The 27,091-nt window shown below is 58.6% G+C and overlaps 3 protein-coding genes and 2 non-coding genes across 10 annotated transcripts; 2 read left to right on the forward strand and 3 right to left on the reverse strand.

Annotated features, from left to right (window-relative positions):
* The first annotated feature begins 12 nt into the window (after positions 1-12).
* Phb2 (prohibitin 2) lies at positions 13-5,684 on the forward strand. The gene is made up of 9 exons (XM_087213535.1): positions 13-373; positions 457-541; positions 765-844; positions 2,826-3,010; positions 3,571-3,700; positions 3,790-3,893; positions 4,298-4,375; positions 4,907-5,319; positions 5,405-5,684. Exons 1-8 carry the CDS (start codon positions 247-249, stop codon positions 4,985-4,987), a joined length of 870 nt encoding a protein of 289 aa, XP_087069661.1. The 5' UTR covers positions 13-246; the 3' UTR covers positions 4,988-5,319; positions 5,405-5,684.
* Positions 3,958-4,213, forward strand: LOC147827544 (small nucleolar RNA U89). The gene has a single exon (XR_015452389.1). It is a non-coding gene; the product is annotated as a small nucleolar RNA U89 (small nucleolar RNA).
* Positions 5,685-9,716: 4,032 nt separating the features above from the next.
* Positions 9,717-24,916, reverse strand: Ptpn6 (protein tyrosine phosphatase non-receptor type 6). 5 transcript variants are annotated; one of them, XM_004869472.4, is made up of 15 exons: positions 24,546-24,916; positions 18,211-18,333; positions 17,925-18,119; positions 14,350-14,539; positions 14,139-14,255; positions 13,948-14,061; positions 13,719-13,815; positions 13,368-13,447; positions 13,109-13,258; positions 12,331-12,462; positions 12,069-12,223; positions 10,632-10,699; positions 10,404-10,555; positions 10,231-10,322; positions 9,717-10,141 (listed from the first exon to the last, which is right to left on the reverse strand). In XM_004869472.4, exons 1-15 carry the CDS (start codon positions 24,557-24,559, stop codon positions 10,030-10,032), a joined length of 1,791 nt encoding a protein of 596 aa, XP_004869529.1. In that variant the 5' UTR covers positions 24,560-24,916; the 3' UTR covers positions 9,717-10,029. The 5 variants fall into 5 exon arrangements, with proteins under 5 accessions (XP_004869529.1, XP_087069652.1, XP_087069651.1 ...); XM_087213526.1 differs by lacking the exon at positions 24,546-24,916 and adding an exon at positions 18,408-19,299 and having other exon boundaries at positions 14,162-14,255; XM_087213525.1 differs by lacking the exon at positions 24,546-24,916 and adding an exon at positions 18,408-19,149.
* Positions 24,917-25,058: 142 nt separating this feature from the next.
* On the reverse strand, positions 25,059-26,932 carry CUNH12orf57 (chromosome unknown C12orf57 homolog). 2 transcript variants are annotated; one of them, XM_004869469.4, is made up of 3 exons: positions 26,135-26,932; positions 25,770-26,012; positions 25,059-25,289 (listed from the first exon to the last, which is right to left on the reverse strand). In XM_004869469.4, the coding sequence occupies exons 1-3, from the start codon at positions 26,184-26,186 to the stop codon at positions 25,138-25,140; spliced, it is 447 nt and encodes a 148-aa protein (XP_004869526.1). In that variant the 5' UTR covers positions 26,187-26,932; the 3' UTR covers positions 25,059-25,137. The 2 variants fall into 2 exon arrangements, with proteins under 2 accessions (XP_004869526.1, XP_004869527.1); XM_004869470.4 differs by having other exon boundaries at positions 25,836-26,012; positions 26,135-26,480.
* On the reverse strand, positions 26,404-26,468 carry LOC147827545 (U7 small nuclear RNA). The gene has a single exon (XR_015452376.1). It is a non-coding gene; the product is annotated as a U7 small nuclear RNA (small nuclear RNA).
* Positions 26,933-27,091: the final 159 nt, after the last annotated feature.

Here is a 27,091-nt window from a genome sequence, read left to right on the forward strand (position 1 = left end):
CCCTCCCAGAAAGGGCAGGGTTCCAGAATGGGGCGGGACTTCCGGATTCGTGTTCCTGTGCGCGGGGCTCGGGTCTGGCGTAGGCCGGGGGAAGGGTTTAGAAGGGCGCGCACTTCCGGTGCCCTTTCTCCCTGGAGTGCTGAGGCCCAAACCCTCGTGTGCAGTTGTGAACTTTAGGCTGGAGTGGGGTACAAGCGTGCAAGCACCCCCTCCTCACCTCTGGTGCCGCCGCCCACGGGGTCAGACATGGCCCAGAACCTGAAGGACTTAGCGGGACGCCTGCCCGCCGGGCCCCGGGGCATGGGCACGGCGCTGAAGCTGCTGCTGGGTGCCGGCGCGGTGGCCTATGGCGTCCGCGAGTCTGTGTTCACCGGTGAGCAGCCTCCTCCGGCTCGCTGCCTTCCCCGCCCCAGCCCCTGCCCGGGCTTCGGGCTGAGCCTGACCTTCTCTCCACAGTGGAAGGCGGCCATCGAGCCATCTTCTTTAACCGGATCGGTGGCGTGCAGCAGGACACCATCCTGGCGGAGGGCCTTCACTTCAGGTAACGGCGGCAGAACAGGCTGAGCCTGGGCTTCACCCTCGACTCCGCTGCTCTCTCCCCTCACCCCGGCCCGCTCCAGGACAGTGGGTGCCGCTGAAACTCCTGCAGCACGTAAACCGTTCTTATTGGGAGGACCAAACCAAAAGCAAGTGGTGAAGGCGAACTGGACGGAGTTAGCGAAACTGCAGTTTCCTGATTCCTACCCCTTCCCTCTCCTCTCTAGGATTCCCTGGTTCCAGTACCCCATTATCTATGACATTCGGGCCAGACCCCGAAAAATCTCCTCCCCCACAGGCTCCAAAGGTAAGCATGGGCGCCTAGGAGACATGTGACAGGTAAACAAGGGACACCGGCTACTTGGGGGAAGATGGTAGTGCGGGGGTCTCGTGGTTTGGCTTTCCATGTCTGCAAAAGCGCCTGAGTCCTGAGGTTAAACCAATACATTCCCGCTCACTGCCTATTCACAGTGGGCCTACCCTAATGTAAACGTAACAGGAATATTGTTTGCTCTTTTTTTTAAGTGACTGTTCAAGTCAAAGCCTTGTTTTTAGAGCCATTTTCTGTGCTGAATTATTAATTCATTCAGTTACTGGCATAGCCTGCCCTGGAGAAGCTTATTTCCACTCTTTTTAGTTCTCTCCTTGCAGTCCACACCTAAAAGCTGTGCTCCCGAGATTCTCCAGTCCCAACTCGTTCTCTCACGTTAACACATTGCATGTACACTTTGAGGCAAGTAGCTCACTATAACCAGTAATGTACTTTTTGTACTGTGAAGCCCTAAGCCCTCGGAAAAATGGATCCATGAGACACAATCCTTGCTGGATGTAGTGGTGCACACCTATTATCCCTGCACTCTACAGCACTCTAGGAGGCTGAGGCAGGAGGGTTGCAAGTTCAAGCCCAACCTGGGCAATTTAAAATTCAGCAAGACCCTGTCTCATAAAAATAGGGCTGGGGATTTAGCTCAGTGGTTCTGCCACCTGCCTCACAAGCACAAGGTCCCGATTTCGATCCCTGGTACCAAAAACCCCCCATAAAAATAGAGCATGTAGCTCAGTGCAAAGACCCTGGGCTCAATTCACAGTATTGAAAGAAAAAAAAAGCCAGTCTTTGTCCTTAGCTCCCTGTAGTCTAGGAAAGGAGGCAGGTGATTATGACCCTTTGTGATAGAGCTCGAATCAGATTGTACAGACCCCAGGGACAGAAGCAGGATTCAGTGTGAGGCCATGCAGCATTGCCGTAGGCTTAGAGCAGTGATGGCAAACCTCTTAGAGACCAAGTGCCTAAACTGCAACCTAGAACCCGCTTATCTCACAAGTGCCAACATTGCAGTTAAACGGGAGTAGAGGTTGTAGTTTAGAAAAACTTCTACATTGACATCTTTTGTCTTAAAAGAAAAACACAGTAACAGCTTTCAATGATACTTTTATCAAAAAGTAAAAGTTTGCATTTGGCATGTTTTTGCATAGTGTGGTCTCTGCTGTTGTATGCACGCTTATAATTTGTCAAACCTTAACTCATACTGCGTTAGTTTGAGAGCAACACTCAGGTCATCTGTTAGTGTTTCTTGTATCTGATTTGATACAATTCAGCTGCTCACAAGCATAAAATGATCCAAAGTAAGAACGATCCCAAGCACTCCCACTGACTTAAAAGTATTTGGCAGAGAATTCCACGAGGACTTCAGAACTACCCACTGTGCTGTCCTTTGTCCGGGCTTCAGACTGTAGCTTCCCAAGTGCTGCACGCAGGTGTTCTAAATTTCTGCTTTCTTGAAATTCCAGTAGTTCTATGTCCTGATTTCCAAAATCTAATCAATGTAAGGAAGAAAGATTAAGTTCTTCAAATTTGGCTTTCCTGGAGAAGAAAACAGGGTTGTCTTCATCTTACAGAACTGTAGAATCCTGTTACTAAAGTCCTTCTTTGTAGCAGCTACAATACTACAAAATGCCTTGCAGATTTCCTGATGGCTTGCAGGACTGCCTGCAAATGTAATTTTCTCTGTTTTGTTTTTGGTACTGGGGATCGAACTTGGGACCTTGCACTTTCGAGGCAGGCAGCGGAACCACTGAGCTACATCCCCGGCCCGCAAATGTAGTTTTCTAAATGCATATATTTCAGCTACCCACTTTCAGGGTCAGGGCACTAGCTCGAATGCCAACAGGGCTCTGCTTGCCTGCTGCCACACGCGTGCCATAGGTTCGTCACCACTGGCTTAGAAGCACGGGAAGCAGAATGCGGGCGAGGGGTGCCCTTGACCAGCCCCTGATGGCCTCTGCCTCAGACCTGCAGATGGTGAACATCTCCCTGCGTGTGCTGTCCCGGCCCAATGCCCAGGAGCTCCCCACCATGTACCAGCGCCTGGGGCTGGACTATGAGGAGCGAGTATTGCCGTCCATTGTCAACGAGGTGCTCAAGAGCGTGGTGGCCAAGTTCAATGCATCACAGCTGATCACCCAACGGGCCCAGGTCTGAGTCCCCTACAGGCAGCGTGCTGGTGCTCTGGCTCCATTTCCACTCAAAGTGATGCTGACTGCCACTGGTAGGATATAAGGAGAACCAGTGCCAGAAGCCTGTAGCCATCAGGGTAGGAAGGAAGCTCGGGAAGAGACGAATGACAAAGCCCAGATGTTCGTTCCTTCACCTCTGGGCTTGCCCAGCAGAAGCTGAGAAGATGCTGCTTATACTGGAAAGAGTGGGTGATTAGGAGTCAGTGTGCCCTGGGGCAGTGAGGCCACCTCCCTGAGGCTGTGTCATCCACCTCTCAAAAGACCAAACCAAGTCCCGGCCCACTCAGGCAGCCTAGTGAGCATCTGGGAAACTAAACTGGGCTATGAGTTGCCACCATCCTCAGATTCTGGGGTCAGATGGTTCACTTTTTTTTTTTTTGGTACTGGGGATTGAACTCAGTTCCTTGCGCTTGTGCAGCAGGTGGCGAAACCACTGAGCTAAATCCCCAGCCCTAGATGGTCACAGCCACAGTCTTCCAGTTCTCTGGCCCCCTCAAACCGCCCCCTCCCTGCCCCCAGGTGTCCCTGCTGATCCGCCGGGAGCTGACAGAGAGGGCCAAGGATTTCAGCCTCATTCTGGATGACGTAGCCATCACGGAGCTGAGCTTCAGCCGGGAGTACACAGCTGCTGTGGAAGCCAAACAAGTGGGTGAGTTGCAAGAGGGATGGGACGGGGATTGGCGGGTCCTGTGTTGGAGGTCCCGGTCGTGTCCCTGACTCTTAACTCTCATGCCACAGCCCAGCAGGAGGCCCAGCGGGCCCAGTTCTTGGTGGAAAAAGCAAAGCAGGAACAGCGGCAGAAGATCGTGCAGGCGGAGGGTGAGGCAGAGGCTGCCAAGATGATATCCTGCCACCAAGTGCTTGGCCCCTCCCCCAGGGCACCCTGCTGGCCTGTGCCCCGCTGGGCCGGCTGATGAGACCAAGGCGAATGTGACTCAGGCTCTGCCCATGGCTCCCAGGCGGGGGGCTGCAGGTGGGATCTGGGATCTTGGTGGGGACACCCAAGGCCAGGCTCCCCGCGGTAGGCTAGATCCATAGCACTGCTGGCCTCCCCTCATGTCTGCTGCTGCCTTTGGCTCCTGGCAGTGGCCATTGGGGAGGCCCACAGGCGGGGCTGGGGTTGGTGGGCAGAAGCTTCGTGAGCACAGGCTTGGATCTGACGGCCCGGAGGACACTGACGGGGGTGTGGATGGGTTGGGCTGAGGCCAGGCCTGGCCGTGTGGACCCTTAACCCAGCCCTGCTCACCTTGGAGAAGCCCTGAGCAAGAACCCCGGCTACATCAAGCTCCGAAAGATCCGGGCAGCCCAGAACATCTCCAAGACGGTGAGAGTCCCGCACCTGGTCCTGGCCACCTTGGAGTGAAGGTGTCCTCACTAACACACTTCAGAGGGGCCAGGGATTTAGCTCAGTGGTTTCGCTGCCTGCTGCATAAGTGCAAGGACCGGAGTTCGATCTCCGGTACCAAAAAAAAACCAAAAAGAAAACACACTTCAGAGTGAGGTTCTCCCCTGCTTGGATTTCTGCCCAAACTGGCTTCTCTGGCCCGTCCCATCCAGAAGGTCCCTAGGCTAATCCCAGTCAGCACTAACTGCTTTGCTTCTGGAGGACAAGACCCAGTGCCACTGCACCAAGTGGATTTTGAATAGCAGGGTTAGGAATCGGGGGCTTTGTTTTTGTTCCCTGGCACTGAGCTACATCGCAGGTGGGGACGACAGAGTCTCCCCAAGTTGGCAGACTGGACTCAACTTGGGATCCTTGCCTCAGCCTGCCAGCAGGCCAGGATCACAGGTGTGCATGCCATACCTGCCTCTGAGGGCTTTGCTAACAGTGGTGTGCCTCACTGTCGCCTTGCAGATCGCCACCTCGCAGAATCGCATCTATCTCACCGCCGACAACCTGGTGCTGAACCTGCAGGATGAGAGCTTCACCCGGTGAGCAATGCGTGTGCTCGGCGAGAGGTCCAGGTGCGCAGGGCGGGTTTGAGTCACTCGAGTGAACAGGACAGATTTCTGTCTCAGAACCAGGGGCGCCAGGGGGCTGCCGCTTCCTGTCTTGCAACCCATAGGGCTGACTTTACTCCGTAAAGCGCTTTAATGGCAATGTGTGTGTGACCACCCCGTGATTGAGGTGCGGGGGTCCCGGAACTGCTACTTGTGCGTGGCGCGCGCCGGGAAGCAGCAGGCCGAGCGCTGCCACCGGACAGGTCTTAGGGCCTGAGCTGTGAGTCATGTGAATGTCTCCCTGCTGCCTGGCGTCCACAGGGGAAGGTGAGTTGTGTGCGTCCTGCGAGCTCTGGGGTCCCGCAGGGTGTGCGCCCCGCAGCTCACCCCTCTCCCTCCCTCCCGCTCACAGCGACAGTCTCATCAAGGGTAAGAAGTGAGCCTGCCCGCCGCCTGCCCCCAGAGGATGTGGCTGTTTCTCTGGGTTCTGAGCTGCACCCTGTGACACGTGACGGCCCCGCACCTGCCCCTGGAGACAGAAGACGACGGCCTTTGGGGGTGACTGCCCCCTCCCGAGTCGGCCGGGTGTCAGGACTGTGACTTCTCAGTGATTTCCTACAGTGTTGTTCCCACCCCCAGGTGGGAGGAGATCACCACCACCCAGGAATTCTCAATAAACTTTTATTACTGAAGCCGAGGTCAAGGTCTTCCGTATCCGCGTGGCTCACGCATGCGCGCTGCGTCTCCGGGCCTCCAGCAGGGGGCGCGGGGAGTTCGCCCCCGGGGGTCACCTGGCGGGGCTGGAAGGCTGGGAGGAGCAGGCCTCGCAGCCGGGCACCACCTATGACCCTCATCACACCGCCGTCGTTTACCAACATCGTGTTTAAGGCTGGAGCAGCTGCAGCCTTGCTGAGCCGGACGGAAAACCCGATGACCCCCGGGAGCCGCCGCCTCCTGCCTCCTCCGAAACAGGCTTCCCTGAGGCGGCCCAAAGCCCAGTAGGTTCCTCGCCTTCTGCGCCCTCTGTCCCGAGGTCACCGGATTGGGGGGGGGGGGGGACTGCGGGGCCTCCACCTGTGGAGGAGGCGCTGCCTGGGACTGGACCTGGGAGTGCGCGCCCGGACCTCCCCAGGCGGCCTCCGCCTGGGTCACGCACACACCCGCCCGCGTCCTGCCGTGTCCTGGGGAGACGGAACCAAAAGAGAGGCGGGGGTCCAGGAACTGGAGGGAGAGCTGGGTCCGAACAGGGCTGGAGGATGGGGAATCCTCGGCTCCTTAGCTGGCCAAAGGAAGCAGATTAGTTTCTCCTGGCTATGTGGGTGGAATGTCGGAAAGGGAAGGGACCTGAAGCAGGTGTGGCATCGGCGCTTCCGGGTTCCAGGAAACCTAAGATGAGACACTGGATGAGCCCGCTGGTCCCAGGTTAGGGAGGCGTGGAGGAGCTGAGGCCCGGTCTGTCCAGGGCTCGCTGCGCTCCTGGGCAGCCATTTTGTCTCCTTCCCAGTGTCCCTGGTAGTGGCCCCCTGCACCCGGAGGGTAAGGTCAGAGGCGGCTCATCAGGAGGCCTCCAAGGTCCCAGGGCTCCTGGGAGGTCACAGCCGAGGCGCCGGCACGGGAGCCATCTTTACCAGACAGTGTTAGGAGCTTCACAGTCAGACCATCCAACACTGTGCTGGAAGATGGGCCCAGAGCCAGCCAGCGCGCACTCCGGGCTGTGGCGACCCCGGCCCAGGCTCCACGCTGGCTGTGGGCTCTGCACCCACAGGATGACAGATCACGCGGCAGGGGCAGTGGGCCGTTTGTCCCCCAGTGGGCAGCCAGCCGGCCCAGAACCACCTCTTCTGCAGCACCCTCAGCCCAAGACGGGCTTCGGGGGGGGGGGGGGCGCCTTGGGCCCCAGGGCCTGAAGGGAGGTGGCGCCGCTGCGGGAACAGGGGCCTCCATCATTACCCGGCAGTATTAGAGACCCAGCCAGCACCCAAACACTGCGGGGTAAGACGAGGGCCCCCACCCAGGCGCCCGCAGGCCCAGGCCCGCCCCTCCCCCACACCTGGCCCACTTCCGGGTGAGCCCAAGCCCCCTGCGGCCCCACCGGCACCCCGGTCTCCCCGGCCCCCCACCCCTCTGCCCACGCCTCTGGCCCCTTCTTCTGCCACTCCCCTGGCCTGGCCTGCCCCCAGTTGACAGTTTGTTGGCCCTCAGCCCCAGGACCCCTGCCCGGGGGCCTTTACCTGTCGCCAGGCCCGTCTGCCCCCCAGAGATGGATGTGGAGACCAGGCGGGCGACCAGGCCCTGATTAGGGGCCTGCAGCCCGCCTGGCCTGCTCTTCCTCTTCCTTCTCCACCCGCCACAGCCCGGGCCTCACCTGGGCCGGCCCGCCCTGCGCACAGGTGTGTCCTCCTGCCATAGGCTGCCCCTCAGCCTTAACCCCTTCCCTCCCAGCCGGCTCCTGCAGGGCTCCCCACCCTCGCCTACCTGTTTTTCCTCTCCCCTCTCCAGAGGAGCAGAGACGCTGTCCTGTGTGGAGGACAGGCTCCCGAGGTCAGTGTGGGGTCTGCCGGTAGGGTGGCCAGTGGGCACCACCAAGGGTGGGGGAGAGTGGGGCCTGCCCTGCAGGGGGCTGCCTACACCACACCACACCAGGAGCGGCCCACCTGAGCCCTACCCAGCCTTCCTACTGCCTGCTGTCCTGTCCTTCCAGCCACCCCTCGGGAGAGCGAGTCCTGGAGTCCAGGTCCCAGCCCAAGGGCAGCTGGCCCAGGGCGGTTGGAGGGTGGGACTCTGCCTTTCTTCAGAGCTGCTCAGGCGTTGCTGGGAGAGGGGCCCCGAGGCCAGGTGACGGCCCCACCCCCACCCCACCCGGGGCCACCGCTCGGGGAGCTATTGTGTTGCCCAATCCCTGCCCCTTCCTGCTCTGGCCTCCCTTTGTTTGCGTCCTTCTCCGTACCTGTCGGTAATTACCTGCCTGGGACACTCTGCCTGTGTCCCCCGACAGGTCAGTCTCGGGGTTCTAGGATGGAGCTGATGTGGCACTGCTGGGCACAGGCCCAGGACTCGGGCCTGTGGCCCGGACCCACCTTCTCCTCAGCCTCAGCCTTCCCCGGATTGTCTCCCGCCAGCCCAGCACCCCGGCGCTGCCCTCTAGATAACCTCGTGTGCCCAGGAGAAAGAACCAGGGGACAGGAGCCCATGTGTCCCTGCAGGCCCAGGCAGGGGAGGGTGGGGCTCGGCCCAGCCATCTCAGTGCTTGGATCTGGGAGGGTGTGCTGTGTCCCTCTCCGGCCCAGCAGTGTCCCCAGGGTAAGGAGGGGAAGGTCCAATGGCCTGGGTTAAAACCTCGGCTTCGAAGCCCAGAAGCACTGTGACCATGAGTCATCTGATCTCTGTGCCTCAGTTTACTCCACTGTCCCTCCCACGGGTGGAGCTGTGGGTGAGCTCAGTGGTGAGCGAGTGCCCAGCGTTTGCATGTCCTTGGGTTCATCCCCAGCACCAGAAATCAGAAGGGTTCCTAGCATGACTTAATCCCGAAGTCTAAACAGTGCCAGCAAGTGGACAGCAGTAAGGAATTAGGGGTTACCATTGCTGTTGTCATGCGTAAACTGCAGTCTTTACTGCCACTCTGGGGAGGGGGTGAATTAGGATGATCCATTTTTTTAATAGACTACATTTTATTTAAATAAATTTTTTAAAGTACAATACTTAGGGCTGGGGATTTAGCTCAGTGGTTTTGCCGCCTGCTGCGCAAGCACAAGGACCCGAGTTCAATCCCCAGTACCAAAAAATTTTAAAAAATAAAGTACAATACTTAGTTTAGTAGTCTAAGGTACAGCTTATCCCAAACTCTGCAAAACTTTTTATAAAAATATAATTAAACAATTGAAGGCTACTTATTAGCAATTTTAATTAGGAAAACATTTTTTAAAAATAATAAAAATATATATACATGGGCCGGGGATTTAGCTCAGTGGTTTCACCACCTGCTGCGCAAGTGCAAGGACCCGAGTTCAATTCCCCAGTACCAAAAAAACCAAAATATAACAATAATAATAAGACAAAGACAATTTATAGTATTCAGTGGAAATGTCAAATATCTACATAGGAGGAGCCAGGCACTTAGCTCAGTGGTGCCACTGCCTGCCTTGAAAACGCAAGGTCCTGAGTTCAATCCCTGGTACCAAAAAATATATATATATATCTACATAGGAAAGGGTTAACAGTGAAATGAGATAAGGCGGCAGGAAGGCCCTTTCTCCCACCGCAGCATGTTCATAATATTTTCCACACTTCATTTTCCATTTCAAAGAAGAGTGCTGGGGGTGTGAGTCAGTGGTAGAGCCCTGGGTTAGCCCTGGCTTTTATCCCCAGCACTCCAGCACTCCAGAAGGAAAGACGGGGGCGGGGGAGAAGAAAGCAAAAAAGGAAGGAGAGAAAAAGAAAGGGCCAGGTGTGGTGGTGCATGGCTATTAATCCCAGCATCGGGAGGCTGAGGCAGGAGGATCGCCCGGAGTTGGAGGCCACCCTGGGCTACATAGTGAGACTCTGTCTCAAAAAACAAAAACAGAGGAAGGAAGAAAGGACAGGCAGACTGTGACATCTGGCCCACACCACAATCTGTGTGCAGCAGCCCCAGAACCAGGTCCACCTGACCCAAAAGCCGTTTTTGAGGCCCCACGTGGCCCCACCCACCTGGAGTCCCTGGCCAAGGAGGCACACAGAGCCTGCAGCACAGTGATTGGCAAACTTTATTTACAAGAACAGAAGGGCCTGCCTGTGCCTGGGGCCTTGCTGGGCTGTGGACAGGCTCAGGGAGAGGAGGCGGGCGTTAAATTACAGCCAACAGGGGCCTGGGTTCTGGTGTGGGCCTGGGGCCCCACCAGAGGCCTCTTTGGCCAGGAGGAGGCTGGGGAGGGGAGGAGTCAGGGCGGCTGCGTCCTGGAAGGGCACAGGAAGCTCGGGACTGGGACTGCCTAGCAGGCCCCAGAGCTGCAGCTGTGGGCAGAGAGGGCGGCCCTGTACCTCGGCCACCCCCAGGCCTGCTCACTTCCTCCTGAGGGAACCTTTGCCCTTCTCCTTGTCCGAGGATCGCTGCTTCTTCACCTTCTCCTCCTTCTTCTTGCCATGCAGGTTCTCGTAGACGTCCTCCTTGTGTCTGCGGGCAGTGGGCAGTGGGCAGGGTGCGGGCGTGAGGTCGAGGTCCGTGGGGCGCACACCCACAGGGGCGCAGGCGGACGCACTCACTTGGAGGAGGTCCGGGCGGCCTTGGCGTGGGCGCTCTTCAGGGCGGGCGGGTAGGTGATGTTCCCGTACTCCGACTCCTGGCCCTTCTGGGACTGTGGGCAGAGGGCAGCGGCCATGGTCGGGGGTCCTGGGGCTCCGGAGTCAGGCCGCCTCCGCGCCCGGCCCGCACTCACCTGCATCACCTCCAGCTTCTTCTTCGTGGTCTCGATGAACTGGGCCATGGCCACGTAGATGAACTTGTACTGCGCCTCTGTCTGCACCATGCCCGAGCGCTGTGCCCGCACCATCTGGATCGTCTTCTGGATGTCGATGTCGCAGTCCAGCCCTGGGGCGGCCCGGAGCTCAGTGGGGCAGGGCTGGCGGAGGCCGGGGAGCCCACCTGCCCAGCGCCCGGCACTCACCCTTGGTGGCGATGCTCTCCATGAGCATGTCGATGACGATGATGGTGCCCGTGCGGCCGATGCCCGCGCTGCGGAGGGAGGACCCCGTCGGGGCAGCGTGCCGGTCACTGCTCGGGCCAAGCGGACGTGCGCCCAGGCCAAGGGGTTCACAGGCACGGGCGGGGCTCTGGGGCACCGCCAGATGGACGCACGGACACAGGGCCCCCAGACGCCCCCCACCTCCGCTCCTGCTGACTCCCACTGTGGACTGGTGGCCGCCCAGCGCCTTCCGCCCACCATCCCGAGCTCATGGGCTGGGGTGCAGCTCAGTGGCCTTGGGTTCCAGCCCCAGGACCAAAAGAAAGGGAAGCTGCCTCTTCTTTCTGAGAACTTCCCTTCACCTTTTTCTTCAAACCCTCCCCAGCCCCAGGGACTGGGGTTGGGGCACTGGGGCTGCAAAGCTTGGAGCAGCGGGCCACAGGGCTCTCCCTCCTTCCATCTCCCTGCACCACGCTACGCACACAGACGTGGTGCCCGAGGCCCCGGGCTGGGGCATCAGGCTGGCGCTGAGTCGCTGTCTAATTTCAAACCCACATTGTCAAAAATAACTCCTCTCACCCACTTCCTTCCTATAAGGTCTAAATAAAGGCCGGGGGGATTTCAGAAGTGTGTGAATGGCAGGCGGACAGGAGGGTAGCTCCTGAGCCCGGCTACGGCAAGGCGGAGAGCAGACCCGGCCAGACGGCAGGGAGGCCATTCCAGACCTGACCTGACCTGACCTGACCTCCGCACTGAGCACAGCCAGCTCCGGGGGAGGAGGAAGTCTGGGGTCACAGGGAGGGAGAAGGAAGAGAAGAGGACATGGCTCGTCCCCATTTCCCCATCCTGGCCTGACGGACCCCCCAGGGAGTTTCCCAGACACAGAGATGGGGTCTTCTACACCCCACACCCCAGGAGCCTGAGTTCACACATGAGGAGTCTGGGGCAGAGAGGTTAATTTGTCCAAGAATCCAGCTGGGAAGTGGAGAAGCCTGACTTCAAGCATCCCCTGGCCGGGGCCCTGACTACCTGCAGCCCTTGCCAGGCTGCTGGGAAGCTTGTCTGCAGGACCCCTGCTGAGCCTCGACGCCCCACCTATGACAGTCACCGTCCCTGTACAACCCTGGGGGCTCAGGAAGGAGCAATGAAGCCCCTGGACCACAAAGGGAGGAAGCAGAGGGTGGAGGTCCACATCAGCCCAGGGGGAGGCGGAGAAGGGCCTGGCCTGAGACTCCGAGGGGCATCGGGGAGCCAGGGCCTGAGCCGACTGTAATGGGAGCCCAGCCTCCCCAACCCAGTGCCAGGCAGGGTGCAATCTGGAGGCCGAGCGGCATCTAACACCCAGCACAGGGCCAGGTGGCCGGGGAGGGAGGCACTGGCAGGTGGTGTCTCCCTGTCCTGGCCCGATGTCGCCCTCACCTGCAATGCACAATGATGGGCCCAGCATGGGGCAGCTTCTCCTGCCGCTGGTTGATCTGGTCCAGGAAGCTGAGGACACCCCCAGGCTCACTGGGCACTCCATGGTCAGGCCAGCTCAGGTACTGGTAGTGCCAGATCTCCCGAATCAGGTCCCCCTGGGCCAAGGACACAGACAGGGTCCGGCCTGCTCCCAACCACACCCATCCTGCCCCATCCCAGCAGGGCCGCGGGCGGGCAGGCGGGCGGGCGGGCAGGGCCTCACATTGTCCAGCGGGGACACCTGCAGGGTGCGGAGTTTGTACTCGGCTGCGTCGTGCTCTCCACAGTTGGTCACAGAGTAGTGTCCATAGGCGTGCTGAGTGCCCACCTCCGGCCAGTAGGGGACACATTTGTTCTGAAAAGCGGGGCAAGCTTGAGGCCCAGAAGTGGGGTGCCGGGGCAGCTGCAGACTCTATGCTGGGTCCTGGTCCCTGCAAGGTCCAGACGTGCCATGGACGGTGCACAGCCGAGTCAGGAGACTGGGTCTACCTGAGACCGCTAACGAGCAGCCACCAAACCTGCAGTTCACCCCATACTGCTAAAGGTTCAGACCAGACGGGCTGCACACGCAACCAGGGGCTGGTCAAGCACTTGCCTGGCCCATGCGGGGTCCTGGCTGTGATCCCCAGCAGCAAAAAACAAAAAAGGAAAAGAAAACATGAAACAAGTGTGACACTGAGCACAGCCTGTTGCCTCAAGGCACCCGCTGAGACAGGAGACGGCACACGCTGCTCGGGCACGTGGCCAGGCAGAGGCTGACCCTACCCTGGGCTGCAGGCTATGCCAGGAGGCTGCACAGAGGAGGTCACCGTCAGCTGAGTCCTCCAGCAGGAAGACTGGCCAGTGCTGGGCAGAGGCCCCAGGGCCTCACATGCCAGGCAAGTGCTCTCCCACTGAGCGGCACCCCAGCCTCAGTTCAAACCTGGAGCCCACGTGGGAAGCAGGAGTCTGGAAGTCACAGAGTTCGGGGACACCTTGTCTCTAGCGGGGACTGCGCCTACCCGGCCTTTCTCCACCTCCCGGGTGGTCATGACAATGACGCGTGTGTTCTCCTGCCACACCATCTGCCAGAAGTCGTTGACCGTGGTCTCTAGGCAGCCCTGGCTGGCGATGTAGGTCTTAGAGCTCTCGTCCAAGCCTAGCAGCTGGTTCTGGGTGCAAGTGCAGAGACAGGCGTCCCAGGCCTGAGCCCCAGCCTCCTCCTTCCACCACTGCCCCAGACGCCAGCTTCAGCTCGGTCAGGGAGCTCCTGCCACAGACCTTGACGTAGTTGGCATTTATGTAGTCGGACCCGGGGATGCTACTGTCTCGTCGCTGCAGGATCACGCGGGTGTGGTCAACTGCAGCGGGCAGGCAGAGAGAAGGGAAGTGGCTGGCAGCCAGCACAGGCATCTCCTAAGCTAAGGGGACTTCGCTGCGTGCCAGGCCTGGGGCTTACAGAGGGCTGTGGGTGGCAGGGGTGGCTGGGCCTGGGGTTGGGGATCATGAGGGCGTGGGAGCAGGGAAGGGTCCCCGGAAGAGGCTTCTGGAGGAAGGAGAGCTGGGCCAGCGGGGGACGCTCAGGGGCGGGAGAGACTGAGGCGCGAAGGCCTGGTGGGCAGCGGTGCTCACAGGGGAGAATGTTCTTGTAACGGTTTTTGCTCTTGTTCTCCGGCCGCTGCCCTTCCAGCCGCTGGTGCAAGTTCTTCACCTCCTGCTTCTGCAGACTCTGAGAGGCAAGGGGAAACACAAGCACCAGCCTGGGCTGGGGACGGGCTGCAGCGCTATCGGGGTTCCCCCTGGCACCCCGCCACGCTGGCCACTGCCCAGCTATCCCAGCCTTGCCATCCCTGTCGCGCACCTCAAACTCCTCCCAGAAGCCAGCCTTGGCCGTGTCCTCCCACTCCTTCTTCTTGTTCAGCTCCAAGACCCGGTTCTCAATGTCGGCTGCATTCACCCGAGTGGCATAGTAAGGCTGGTGGGTGAGGACAGCAGTGGCAGCTTAGAGACCTGGGGAGTCCGCCCGGGGGTGAGGGGGCGCCCCTCACCTACCTGCCGCAGGTAGACAAAGGCACCTGAGGCCTCCTCAATCCCCGTCTTCTTGAAATGCTCCACCAGGTCTGTGAGGCTGTCAAAGGTCTCCGAGCCGCCCACCGTGTAGCGTCCACCCTGGGGTGCGGAGCAGGCCCCGTCAGGGCCCAAGCCTCCTTCCCTGGACCCTGCGTCCAAGCTCAGCAGGCCCTCGCCTGCCCAGGCGCCTCACCTCACACATGACCTTGATGTGGGTGACCTTGAGTGCGGAGCCCATGCTGGCCTTGGGCTGGTCACTGAGCACTGACAGCACGAAGTCCCCGGGCTGGCTGAGGCTCTCGCGAACCAGGAAGGTCCAGGGCTCACCCTTGGCCTGCAGCAGCGCCTCCGCCTGCATCCCCGACATGTGCCCATGGTACCACCTGGGAAGCAGGGCCATGAGGGCCGGCCAGACTGGGGCCAGTGCAGTGCCTCCCACCCTGCCAGCCACTCTCAAATCCCCACCACATCTAGGTCCGCTGCTGTCTTAATAGGTGCGGAGGAAAAAGCAGGCGTGGCCATGCTTGCGGTGGTCACAGCTACTGCTCCAGAGGACTGGGAGAGAAGGCTGAGAGGCAGCTGTTGTCCCCATTTTACAGAAGAGACAGCCTGAGCATCCGCACCCAGGCCCTGACCTGAGTGACAGGAGAAAACCTCAGCTGTTCTAACCAGGCCAGGGGTGGCATCCAGCCTGTGACCCCAGCACTCTGGGGGGCTGAGGCGGGAGGATCCCAAGTTCAAGCCCAGACTGGGCAATTTGCCAAGACTCTGAAAAATGTAAAAATTCGCCAGGTATGGTGGTGCATGCTTGTACTCCCAGCACTTGGGAGGCTGAGGCAGGAAAACTGCCACAAGTTCAAGGCCAGCCCAGGCTAATAGTAAGTTCAAGGCCAGCCTGGACTATATAGTGAGACCCTGTCTCCAAAAAAAAATTTCTTTTTTTTAATTTAAAGGGGTAGAGGCTGGGGATGTAGCTCGCTGCAGAGGTCCTGGGTTCAATCCCTAGTCCTGGAAAAGGACTGTTCGAACAATGGGAACTCCTGGCCATAGGACAGCATGCTTGTACTCAGCATGGCCAACGCCCTGGGTTCATTCCCCAGCATAAAAAATAAGAAAAAAGGGCCCGGGATTTAGCTCAGTGGTTTCGCCACCTGCTACACGAGCGCAGACCCAAGTTTGATCCCCAGTACAAAAAAAAAAAAAAAATAAGAAAAGGTTCTAACCAGGCTTTGAAAGCTTAGGGCAGAAAGGTGGGTAAAATCCGGGGTATCTGGAGGGACAGCGCTGAGGGACAGCGGCCAGGAGGTGCCAGTTTGGGCTAGGAAAGAGCAGAGGCAGAGGAGGCAGGGAGGCCACATGCAGAGAAGGGGGGAGGACAGGATGGAGCAGGACGCAGACGCCCACAGGGAAGGCACGGGCTGAGGCCAGGGAGGCCCGTTCACAGGGGCGCATAGGGGCCCGGGAGAAAGCAGAACCGGGCCTCTCCCCGCACCCCCCTTCCCAGGAGGAAACTGCAGCCCCAGATGCCCAGCCCCACAGGAAACCACGTGATGGAAAAAACACAAAACTTCTGGGGAGAGAGTGAGAAGTGAGGTGGTGAGGTTTCCTCAGCCCGGCCGGAGGGGGGCATTTTCCAACCGCAGGGATGGGGGAACTGGAGGCCCGCTGACGCCCCGCACACCTGCCCGGCCTGGGCTCTGGGCCTCCACCTCCTGGGCCACCCAGGAGCCCGGGGCCACCCAGCCCACCCTGCAGGGCCAGCCAGCTGGGCCAGGGGAGGGGGCCGAGCCCCTTCCCCAGACAGGATGAGGAAGTCTCCATGCAAACGACGGCTGACCACAGGCCCCAGCAAAGCGCCACCAGGACAAATGCAAATTCCCACACAACAGGCAGGGAGCAGAGCTGGAGCCAGCGCCTCCCACACTCGCTGGGGGTCAGGGGGGACCACAGCAGCGCTCTGAGCAGCCCAGTCTGCCTCCGCACTCCGGGCAGCTCTGGCCCTTCAATGCCAGTTCTTGCCCTCCTGGGCGGCCTGTCCTGGGCCTTCTTCTTGCAGCCTGGAACTCACAGGAACAGCCTCTCTGGGGCCCGGCCAGGCCCTGCTGCCCCACAGCTGGACCAGGAAGAAGGGGAGACTGCAGGAGGGTCTGGGTGGCAAAACAGCCATGAACGTTGCAGGGAAGGAGAAGGCACTTCAGAAGGAGGCTGAGGCAGGAAGATTGCCATGAGTTCGAGGCCAGTCTGGGCTACATAGTGAGTTCAAGGCCAGCCTAAAGTATATAGCAAGACCCTGTCTCAAAAAAAGAAGGGACTGCTGGGTGTGGTGGTGCACGCCGGTAATCCCAGCACTCGGGAACCTGAGGCAGAAGGATCTCTGAGTTCCAGGCCACCCTGGGCTACATAGTGAGTTCAGGGCCAGGCTGAACTACAAAGGGAGACCCTGCCTCCAAAAAAAACAAAACAAAAAAAAGGACTTCAGAGGGCAACCATCAGGAGAGGAATCCATTCCGGGGTTCACTGGTAGAAGAGGAAGCCCTCAAAGGAAGCTGAGGATGGCTCCATGCTGAGTGGAAAGGTCTCGGACAGAGGTGGACACAGGGCTCTGGGCTCAGCCTCATCCAGTTCTGAGTTTTCATCCGTGGCTTCACACACATGGATGCAGACGGGAATAGCAGAGACAGAACTGCTGCGGATGCAGCTCCAAGCAAGAGGTGGACACACCAGTCCCTGGGTTCCATCCCAGCAGCAAAGAAAAATGATTACTAAACACTGCAGCGCCAAAGGTCAGAGTCATTGCAACAGTCAGCTCAGCACACAAACACAGGACAGGGCAGTTCTGCTGGCCCAGGGCACCCGGGGAAGAAAGCCTGGGTCCTCCCCTCCCTTGACCCTAAAACGCTAAACTGGGCTGGTGTAGTGAGGGGCTTTATTTCTGGTGGTGGTGCTGGTGGTACTGGAGATTGAATCCAGGGCCTTAACACTGAGCTACACCTCCAGCCCTTTTTTATTTTGAGTCAGCATCTCATAAATCACTAAATTGCCAAGGACAGGCTTAAACTTGGAACCCTCCTGCCTCAGCCTCCCAGAGTGCTGGGATTATACACCACTCAGCACTCGAATTCCCTCTCCCTCACCCATGCTTTGAGGAGACCACGTGGGGTCGGCCAGCCCAGTTGTGGGGCCCTATCTTTGCAGCAAAGAGAGGAGGAATGACCTGGGGTAGGACCTGTCCCTGGGAACAGAGCTAGGCCCTGTGCACATGTGACTACATCACACCTTGTTTATAATTATCCATGTTGCTTGGGGCCCTGGGACTGGCCAAGCTCCACCCAACCCCAGTGGACGGCCAATCCTTACCAGGTTGCTGAGATAAGACACTAAGTGTCCTAAAAAAGGGGAATTCTCAGTGCTTGGGAGGCTGAGGCAGGAGGATCACAAGCCACTCCAAGCTACACAAGCCCCACCTGAGCTACACAGAGAGACCCTATTTCAAAGAAATATAACCTAAAAACACTGTTACAGGGAGCCCATGACGGGCCTGCACATCGGCCTCTTGCTGCTCTAAGGAGCTGGGCAGGGCCAGGAGAGCTGGAGGAAGCAGCTTGAGATCCACAGAAAGAGCTTTCCAGCAATAGGGCTGACCTGCCAGGGACACTAGTCCAGCAGTGGCCTCCCTGCCACTCATAGGGCCGGGCTGGCAGCTGACAGGGACCCTGGAGGAGGGCAGGGGCTCGAAGGCCTGTGACCCAGGCGGGAGCGGTTTGTCACCTCTCGCTGGTGGGGTCGGAGCAGTTGAGTGGGTACTTGAGGTGGATGATGGTGCCATCCCGGTCCTGCAGCACACCCTGCTGCTGCGTGTAGAACTCCACCAGCTCGGTCAGCGTGGCGAACTTCTCCCCTCCATACAGGTCGTAGAAGTCCCCCGAGTTCTGGATCCGAATGTGGGTCACCTGATCCCCTACCCTGTGGGGGCGCCAGCTGGTGAGGGACGGGCTGGGAGATAGGGCAAGGACACCGGGCCAGGGCCAGAGTGCGCCAGGGGCTGGGCTCCTACCTGACAGACAGCGAGAAGTCGCCCTGGTTCTTGCTGCTGGGCCGAGCCAGGAAGCTCCCATCCACACCGCGACCCTTGAGCAGGGTCTCTGCGTCCAGCCCGCTGAGGTCCCGGTGGAACCACCTGGCAGGGTGGGAGGCAGTGAGGAGGGGCCGGGGCCTGCACCGGGCCACCTGCTCCATGGGCCCAGGCCTTACCTCACCATCCTGGGGGCTCCCGGAGAGGAAGGGGCCACCAGGAGGAGCAGGTGCAGCCTGTCCAGGCAGGAGAGGGCTCGGGCTGAGCCTCAGCCTCAGCTGGCAGGGCCCAGGCCACCTCCTGGCCACCTCAGCCCGCAGTCCTGGTGCAGGGCTGCCACTCCACTGCACTGTCCCCGGGCAGCCGGCAGGGCGGGGACAGGAAGGGGCGCGGCCGACCCCTGGGGGAACTCACATGCACTTCTCTTTTCGGAGCCCAGGAGAAGCAGAGGGTGGCGTGGGGGAGGGAGGGCTTCCCACAGGCTGCCTTCGGGCCAGCAAGCACACAGGTGACAGCTCGAGAGGCGAGGACAGGCACGTGCCTTGGGCCCTCTCAGCCCAGATCAGGCCTCCTGCACTCAGCCACACTGTCACCTCCTCCTCCTCCGCTGTCTCTCATGGCACTAACCAGCGACGACAGTGATGACTGCTGTTTACCAGAGAGTCACTGCATGCCAGACACTGCCCCGATGCCACAAACAGGCCTTGGAGTTATTGTCATCGCAGCCCTGACATTGGGCCCCTGTGACCCCATTTCACAGATGAGGAAACTGAGCCTCAGGGAGTCTAAGGCATTGCCCAGGCCCACACAATTCCTAAGTGGCCAGCCGGGGTTCCAAACCCAGACAGTCCAGCTCCAGAGTCAGTAATTTTAACTACTCTGGGCCTTGAGGACGGCACTGAGCCACTCCCTGCCCACAGGGGCTGCAGAGCAGGGGAGATCCACTGAGGCTCTGGAGGCCTGGGCACCCTCTGCTCCCCTCCCAGCGTCACCCCCCCGGGCTGAGGGGGACAAATGACCCCAAGCTCCACCACAGGGCTCGGAGAAGGCGGCTGCTCTCTGTGCACAATTCTAAGTGCAAAGGCGGCAGAGCCAAGCCGAGGGAAGAGCCGAGCAGCCCCTGGGGAGGGAGAGCCTGAGCTCTCACACCTGCTGAGGGGACTCCAGGCTGCCGGGCTCAGTCAGCGCATGTGCGAGCCCCACAGTCCTCCGGGACCCGCTAAAAAGCAAAAAGCCCCCAGTACTGCATGATAGGCCTGCGTGACCTATGTAAAAATAAATACACTGACCGGGAGACTGCGATTTCTAGGAAAGTTCTGAGGTGCTGGGAAAGCCGTGTCTCCATCTGGGAGAAATTCACGTGGGTCTGTTTACATGTTAAGTTGGTAACCCCAGCACTGGGGAGGCTGAGGCACGAGGATCGAAGAGAGTTCAAGGCCAGCCTGGGCTACATACAGTGAGATCAAGGCCAGCCCGAATGACATACTGAGGCCCTGTCTCAAAACACCAAAATAAATATTTTTTTTAAATATGAGAAAAAAAACCCCATGAAGTTGGACTGTGGTGGGACTTAGTGATAAAGCAAGTGCTTAGCATGTGTCAGGCCCTGGGTTCTATCCCCAGTACCACACAAAAAAGTGTGAAGTTGATCAGGTTGCATGCACAGTATATATTATATCTCTTTTTGTTTTCTGTCTTTTTAAAACAGGGGGGTCTTGCGCTAAGCATGGTGCTGCACACCTGTAATCTCAGCACTTGGGAAGCTGAGGATCACCATGAGTTGGAGGCCCGCCTGGGCTACATAGTGAGTTCAGTGCCCTCCTGAACTACACATCGAGACCCTGTCTCAAAAACAAAAAAACAAAAAACAAAAAAAACAGGGTCTTGCTATCTAGTTCAGGCTGGCCTCAAATTCATGGCGATCTTCCGGCCTCAGCCTCCTGAGTCGAGTACTGGGATTACAGGTGTGCACCGCCACACCCAGCACTATAGTTATATCTCAATTAAAAAAAATAAAACTGTAGATGGTGGTGCATGCCTATAATGCATATTTGGGAGGGTGAGGCAGAACCTCAAATTTGAGGCCAGTCTGGGTAACTTGATGAAATCCTGTCTCAAAAACTAAATAGAAAGGGTTGGGGATGTAGTTCAGTGGTTGAATGCTTGCCTATCCTGCTGGAAGTCCTGGGTTGCATCCTCTGCATTACAAAAATTTTAAAAAGTCTGATTTCTCCATGACAACCCCCCCCATAAAGACTGAAGCCGGTGCCTCCACACTTGCTCCACTCTCAGCTCTTCCTTCAGTTATTTCCAGACAGCCTCGCTGAACCACCCAGGTTGGGCTCTGACTGTTAAGGCTCCCCACCGCCCCTCGTGCTGGTCTTCCAGGTATTGCCACCATGCCCAGCTTAGTTTAGCATTTTTGAAAACCTTGATTATGGTTTTGCTCCAGAATTGGTCTCCCTGGCCGCTGGTGGCCTGGGGATTTGCCTGGTCACTTTATCACTCAGTCCTGCACCGCCTTGGGTCCTGCATCCTGACCCAGAGCCAGCCTCCCAGAGCCAGCCGGGCAGAAGAATCTATGCAAAGCGGGCTTGGGCTGCACATGCCCAGCACTCACCCCAGTCCAGCTTCCAGTCCCAATCCCTACCACCTCGAGCCTCCCCTAACACCCAGGCACCCTAGCCAGGACCCTCCCTCCGCCCAGCCTGACCTCTTCCACCCAGGGAAGAGGCAGCACTTTCTCTGAGGGATCCAAGCTACGAGACAGACACTGGGTAAGACGCACAGGCCCTCGCTGGGCATGGTGACGCACTGGGGAAGCTGAGGCAGATTGGCTGCCAGGTTTTAGTCCAGCCTGGGCTACACAGTGAGTTCAAGGCCAGCCTGGACTGCATAGCGAGGCCCCACCTCAAAAAACAACAAAAACAAAAACTAGACGCACAGGTCCTGCTTGGCAGGAAGGAAAGAATACCTGGAGGGGGCAGAGCATGGCACACACTCGGCCATCCCATGAGAGGCCAGGCTGCACTGTGATGTGGGAATTTTCCCCCAGTTTGTAAGGAAGCAACAACTTCAAGGAGGCTGACAATTACACAGCTAAGGGCCTGATAAGCCTCAGAAGAAAAATGCTCCCTGGGGAAGCAGAGAGCTGACCTCAGAGGTAAGCTCAGATTCAGGGGCTGCAAGAGGGATGTGAAGAATCTTTCCGGTCAGGTCTCTGCTACCTAGTTCAGTCAGGTGACCCTCTTGCCTCAGCCTCCCAAGGGCTGAATTACAGGCCTGCCTGATTTTCCACTTATTACTGGACTTCTCTTCAGTATCCCCATCCGATGAGAGGGGTTAACCCTAATTCTCAGACACCAATGCTAACGGTGATAACCCAGCTACAGGAGAAGCTGATGCAGGATCACCCAGTGCAGGAATTATTTTTTAAATGGAGGAATTTTTGTAGGTTTCGGGGTTTTTTTGTTTTGTTTTGAGACAGGGTCTTGCTATATACTGCAGGCTAGCCTCGAATCCACAGCAATCCTCCTGCCTCAACCTCTGGAGTGCTGGAAATACAAGCATGCACCACTATGCCTGGTTTAAACCAAAGAATTTGAGGCCAGTCTGGGCAAAGTAGCAAGTCTCCCATCCCCAAAACAAAACAGGAGGAGGAAGAGGAGGAGGGGGAGGAGAAAGAGAAGAAAAAGAGCTGGGCTACATAGCAAGTTCAAGAGGAGCCTAAATTAGATAACAAGACCCTGTCCTGAAAAAAGGAGCCCAGGCATGGTGGGGCACACCTGTGATCCCAGCACTCAGAAGGCTGAGGCAGGAGGATCACTATGAGTAGTTCAAGCCCAGCCTGGGCTACATAGTGAGTTTAAAGCCAGCATGAAGAACAGAGTGAGATCTTGTCTCAAAAAGGGGGGGGGGGCAGGGATGTAGCTCAGCAGCACAGCGCCTGCCTGGCAAGCATGAGGCCGAGTTCCGTTCCTGGTACAAAAAAAAAAAAGGAAAAATCCTGACAAGTGGTAGAACTTCAGTATCAATGGCTTTTACATTGCAAAGCCTGCTCTCCACAACCACGACTCTTCCATCCTATGGTTCAACCAGAGATTGAAAAACAGTTTTGTTTTGCTTTTTTTAAATTGTGTCTGTTCTGGCCAGGCATGATGGTGCATACCTGAAATTCCAGCATTTGGGAGGCTGAGGCTGGAGGACTGCAGATTAAAGGCCAGCCTGGGATACACAGTGAGACTTTGTCTAAATAAATAAATGAACAAATGAATATTTCAAAGGGCTGGGGATGCAGCTCAGTGCCAAGGCCCTGGGTTCAAGCCCCACTACAGGGGAGCCCAGGGGTTGTTTGTGTTTACCAATTTAGAGTTTCTTTTATTCCCTTCACAAGGCAATGTGAGCCTACTAAGAGCATTTACACTGTGTCGGTTTGTCAACCTTCTCAGGGATGATCTAGAACGTATGGAGGACGTCGTGGTGGTCCTAAGCAAATCCTGCAGCACTTTATATCAAGTACTGGAGCAGCTGCAGACACTGGTATCTGCTCATGGTCCTACAACCAAGCCCCGAAATTCCCCCATGGATGCTGAGGGACAGAGGAATAAATGTATCATCATCATCATCATCATCATCATCATCATCATCATCATCATCATTATTTTGAGGCAGGGTCTCACCATGTAGCCCAGGCTCGCCTCAAATTTATGGCAATCCTCCTGCCTCAGCCTCCTGAGTGCTGGGATTACAGGCATGTGCCACCATGCCTGGCTTATTAGCCCAATTTTAGAAACAAAAACTAAGTCTCAGAAATGTTAAGTAACTCTCCCGAAGTCACAAGCTAGTGGTGGGAAGGTGGACAAGCCCAGCTGGGACACGGCCTGGTACCAGGTCTACCACTGCACTGTGGAGCCCGCCGTGGGCAGATGCTGGGCACGGATGGAAGATGGAGGGGCAGGCTCCTCCCAGGGGGACACCAAGCAAGCCCCGAGGTGCCACACAGAGGGCACAGGAGCGGGCTGGGCCAGGCAGCAGGCCTGGAGCAAGTGCTTAGCAGCGGATGGGTTGCACTGGGTACTGCTTGTCCAAGCTGAGGGTTCTGCTCCAGGCGGGGCCCTGGCAAGCCACCTGTAGAAAATGACCATGTTGGCACCACCGGGAGCGGAAGACAGTGAAAGCCCTCCCAAAAGGCTGGCAGCCACAAGGTGTGCCGGCCGGCAGTGCAGACAGGAAGGGATGCCCGGGAAGATGCCAGCCAGGCCTACCCATCCAGGCCTGTCCAGCCCGGCCCAGCCCTGCTCCCCCTCGGGCTCCTCCGCACGGGCACCATCCTCCCCGTGTCCCTCACCCGGCCCCACACTCGCCACTTCCTGTGCCCAAGGCTGCGTGCCTCCTAATCACCCTATGGCTGGAGCCTCTTCCTCATCCAGCCTCAGCTCCACGCCACCTCGGCAGGCAGGAAGCCCCAAGTCCTCCAGCCAGTAACACCTAGCACCTGACACTCACTAGCAGCGAGGCTGTTCACGTCTTCTACATAGCATTTCCAAGTGGCTGACAAGAGTTCTACGCATTGGCTCATGCTTGTTTCCTGTAGTACCACGAAGTGAACCCCTGGAGCCCCGAGTTATATCCCCTGCCCTTTTTTCTCTCTTCCTTTTTCCCCCAGTCCTTTTCTGAGACAGGGCCTCGATACGTTGCCTGGAGTGGCCTCAAACTTGGAATCCTCCTGCCTCAGCCTCCCGGGTAGGTGGGATTACAGGGTGGACCACCACACCAGTCTTTTCACAGGCTGTTCAGTCCGTCACCCCCTACTGAAACGACAGCTGTGTGGAGGAGGGACCACCCCTCACTAAGCAGTAGCTGGCACTCGATGCTCCACACACGGCTGAGCAGATGATGCCGGGAGGGGAAGTCAAGGGAACAAAACAGAATCAGGCTCAGGTGCCACGACATCAGGGCAAGTGGGCTGGAAACGGGCGAGCCTCCTCAGGGGTGCCTGTCGTGTGTAGCAGCGTCAACTACCCAGGCCAGGACAGAAGCGGGGACAAGCAGCCCGAAGAGTGCCGCGACGAAAGAAGATGTGCAGCTGTCTCGGAATGGGAGAGAGGGGGGCGAAGGAGCACGAACGGGATGGCGTCCTCGGGGCCTGTGGGAGGGGAGTGTGCGGGAGGGGAGTCTGCGGGCGGGAAGCCCGGCCCGAGACAGGGCCGATGGGCAGCGGCAGCCCGCCACCACACACCTGTTGGGAAGAGCAGGACCCGCGCCCTCCCTCCCGCTCTGTAGGAGCGCGGGCCCAGGTGTGCTTGCGGGGGACTCACCCGCTGGACAGCATCTCCCGGGGTGCGGGAGTCTCGGGCAGAGGGGCGGGACCAAGCCCGGCGCGCTGTGCCCGTCCAGGAAGGAAGATCACTCCGGATCTGCCACTTCCTCTTCGATCCGCCGGCCAGGCCAATGACACGGCAAGAAAGGCGCCTGGACTAATGGTCTCCGGGCAGACAGGTGGGGCGGGGCCGGCCGGAGACCGCCCAGGCGCTGCCCGCTACTCCTCATCCGTGCCCGGAGCCTGCTCTGGGAGGGGAGGAGCCACCTGAAGCTCCACCTGAGCTCCTGCTGACAGCAGGCAGCCTGGAGACCAGGAACTATCCTGGGCTAAGAACACGCCCGCGCCGGCCTCCCTGCCACCGGTCCGCTAAGGAGGCGCGGCTGGTACTGACCCGCCCTCCCAGGACCCGCGGGGACCCGGCCTTGGCCTGCCTGCGGGGGACAGGAAGGACCTGGACAGGCAGAGGGGCCCTGTGACAGGGGCACGGCTACAGGAGACGGACACAGGCTCAACCCCAGGAGCGTTTATTGTCCTCCGCAACACCCAGGCCTCCCTCTCCTCAGCAGTGCACAGCGGAAGGGCAGTCCTCAGGAGGCGGCCACGCTGCCCCCGGACGGCGGCCCGTGGGGAGGCAGTGTCATGGGCGGCAGGAACAGCGCCTTCAGCTTGCCGGACAGGCTGGCGATCTCAGGATCCTGGGCTTCATAGGACTTGACCAGGCGGGCAAACTTAAGGACACCTGCAGGAGGGAGTGCAGTGTCACCACCTCCCGCGCCCGGGGTGCCAAGGGGTGGCCCAGGGTGCGGTAGGGGACGGGCGGCTCCCTAAGACCGGCGCCATCCACGACGCAGGACGCTGCAGACCTCCCTCCAGCACGGATTGGATCAACAACTTTCAGGCAGCACTGGGCCCTGGATGGGAGGCAGAAACGAAAATGTCCCCAACAAGGCGCTGCTCTCGCTCCAGCGCGGCTGGATCCCAGTCTTCCCCACCCCGGGGAAATGCTGTGATCTCACCAAAGAAATTCAACGTCCAGCCCCTAAAGATACTGCAGAAGCTGCAGCCATGGACAGCTCGCCAGAGCCGGCAGAAGTGAGGCCCGGGTCCGGGACGAGTGAGCCCGGCACTCGGTGGGGGGAACCGCAGGACGCACTCGGGACCCTCGACCCAAGCCTCTGAGCGCCAAGTTTGTGGCTGCTGCCGTGAGGGGAGAAAGGACCTCGGCCGATGAGCTCAGGTCCTCCCGACCGACGCCCGCTCCGCTGCCGCCCCGCGGCGGGCCCACCTTCGCCGTCGCAGCTGAAGCCGTAGGCCTTGATCACCTCCTGCTGGATCTGCGTGGCCACTGGCAGCACGAACTGCAGCATCTTGCCCATGTCGTTGCACGCATTGTCTCGGGCCTCGTCCATGCGCACGGCGTTCTCGGGGACGGAGAATGCCTGGATCACCTCCGCCAGGACCACTGCAAGCGGGAACCCGGACGAGGCAGCCGCAGCCGGCAGGCGCAGCGGACACAGAGAGAGAGGGGTCAGTGCATCGCGGTGTCTCACAGGGAGGCCCTCGCCTGCCGCCCGAGCCGCTCACCCTTAGCCTGCTCAGCACTCAGCGCCGCCGGCTGCCCGGAGACCGACGCCATGGGCTGGCGCGTATGACGCGCAGAAACAGAGTAGAATGCGCAGGCTCCGAGAGACGCGCAGGCGGTGGTGGAGCGAAGTATCCGTCTCAAACCGGAAGTCCCCCTGTATCATCCCCAGCTATGGGGCGGGCGGTTCTGTAACTGTCTGAGCGACATAGCTTGGTCGGAGTAAAAGTGATATGGTTCTTACGTAAAACTCAGACGAGGTTGGGGGGGGGGGGGTCTTCCGACGCCAAACGCCAGAAGACCTGCTAGACAAATTCTAAAAGAGCTGTAACACTTGTGGAAGGCAGCCTGGAACGCCTCTGGGGTATCCATTAACTCCGCAATTGGTGAGGGTGAGATCACAGTGCTATTTTTTTTTTTCCCTGCCCCCAGTCGCTGTTAATGTGTAAACAACGAAGCACAGTATACCTTCCGTAGAAGAAACAGTTCTCTAAGGAACGAGCGAAGTCATTTATTTCTAGAGTGTCTGAACGTTTGGTATCTACTATGCAAATAAGCCAGATCCTGATTGGTCAAATGGCCAACCAATCCCAGCCTTTTTGAAGCCCAAAAACTCATTCGCAGCAATAAAAGCCCCAGAGCGAGAGTCTAGTCAACGCTTTGCTAAACTGGCCTAGTTCAGGACCTTTCCAGGTGGTCGCCCACTCTAACATAGGGTGGTTAAGAAAACCAGGTGCTAGCAGGGCGTGGCGCCTGCTTGCAATCCCAGCATTCTGGGAAGCTGAAGCAGGGTCTCGACTTGGGGAACAGCCTGCCTGAAAGGGCCTGGGTTCAACCCCATGCCGAAGGCGGCATAGGTACTAACTGCCTTGGCCTAGTGAACCTCTGCCCCACTCCCCCAGCCGCCCGTCCCCACTGGAACGCCGGTGGCACATAGGATGAGGGCCACACCCCCTGGA

Source organism: Heterocephalus glaber, unplaced genomic scaffold, assembly GCF_053883595.1.
Source record: "Heterocephalus glaber isolate CG9 unplaced genomic scaffold, H.glaber_assembly_v1.0 deba00001444, whole genome shotgun sequence".
NCBI classification, from domain to species: Eukaryota; Metazoa; Chordata; class Mammalia; order Rodentia; family Bathyergidae; genus Heterocephalus; species Heterocephalus glaber.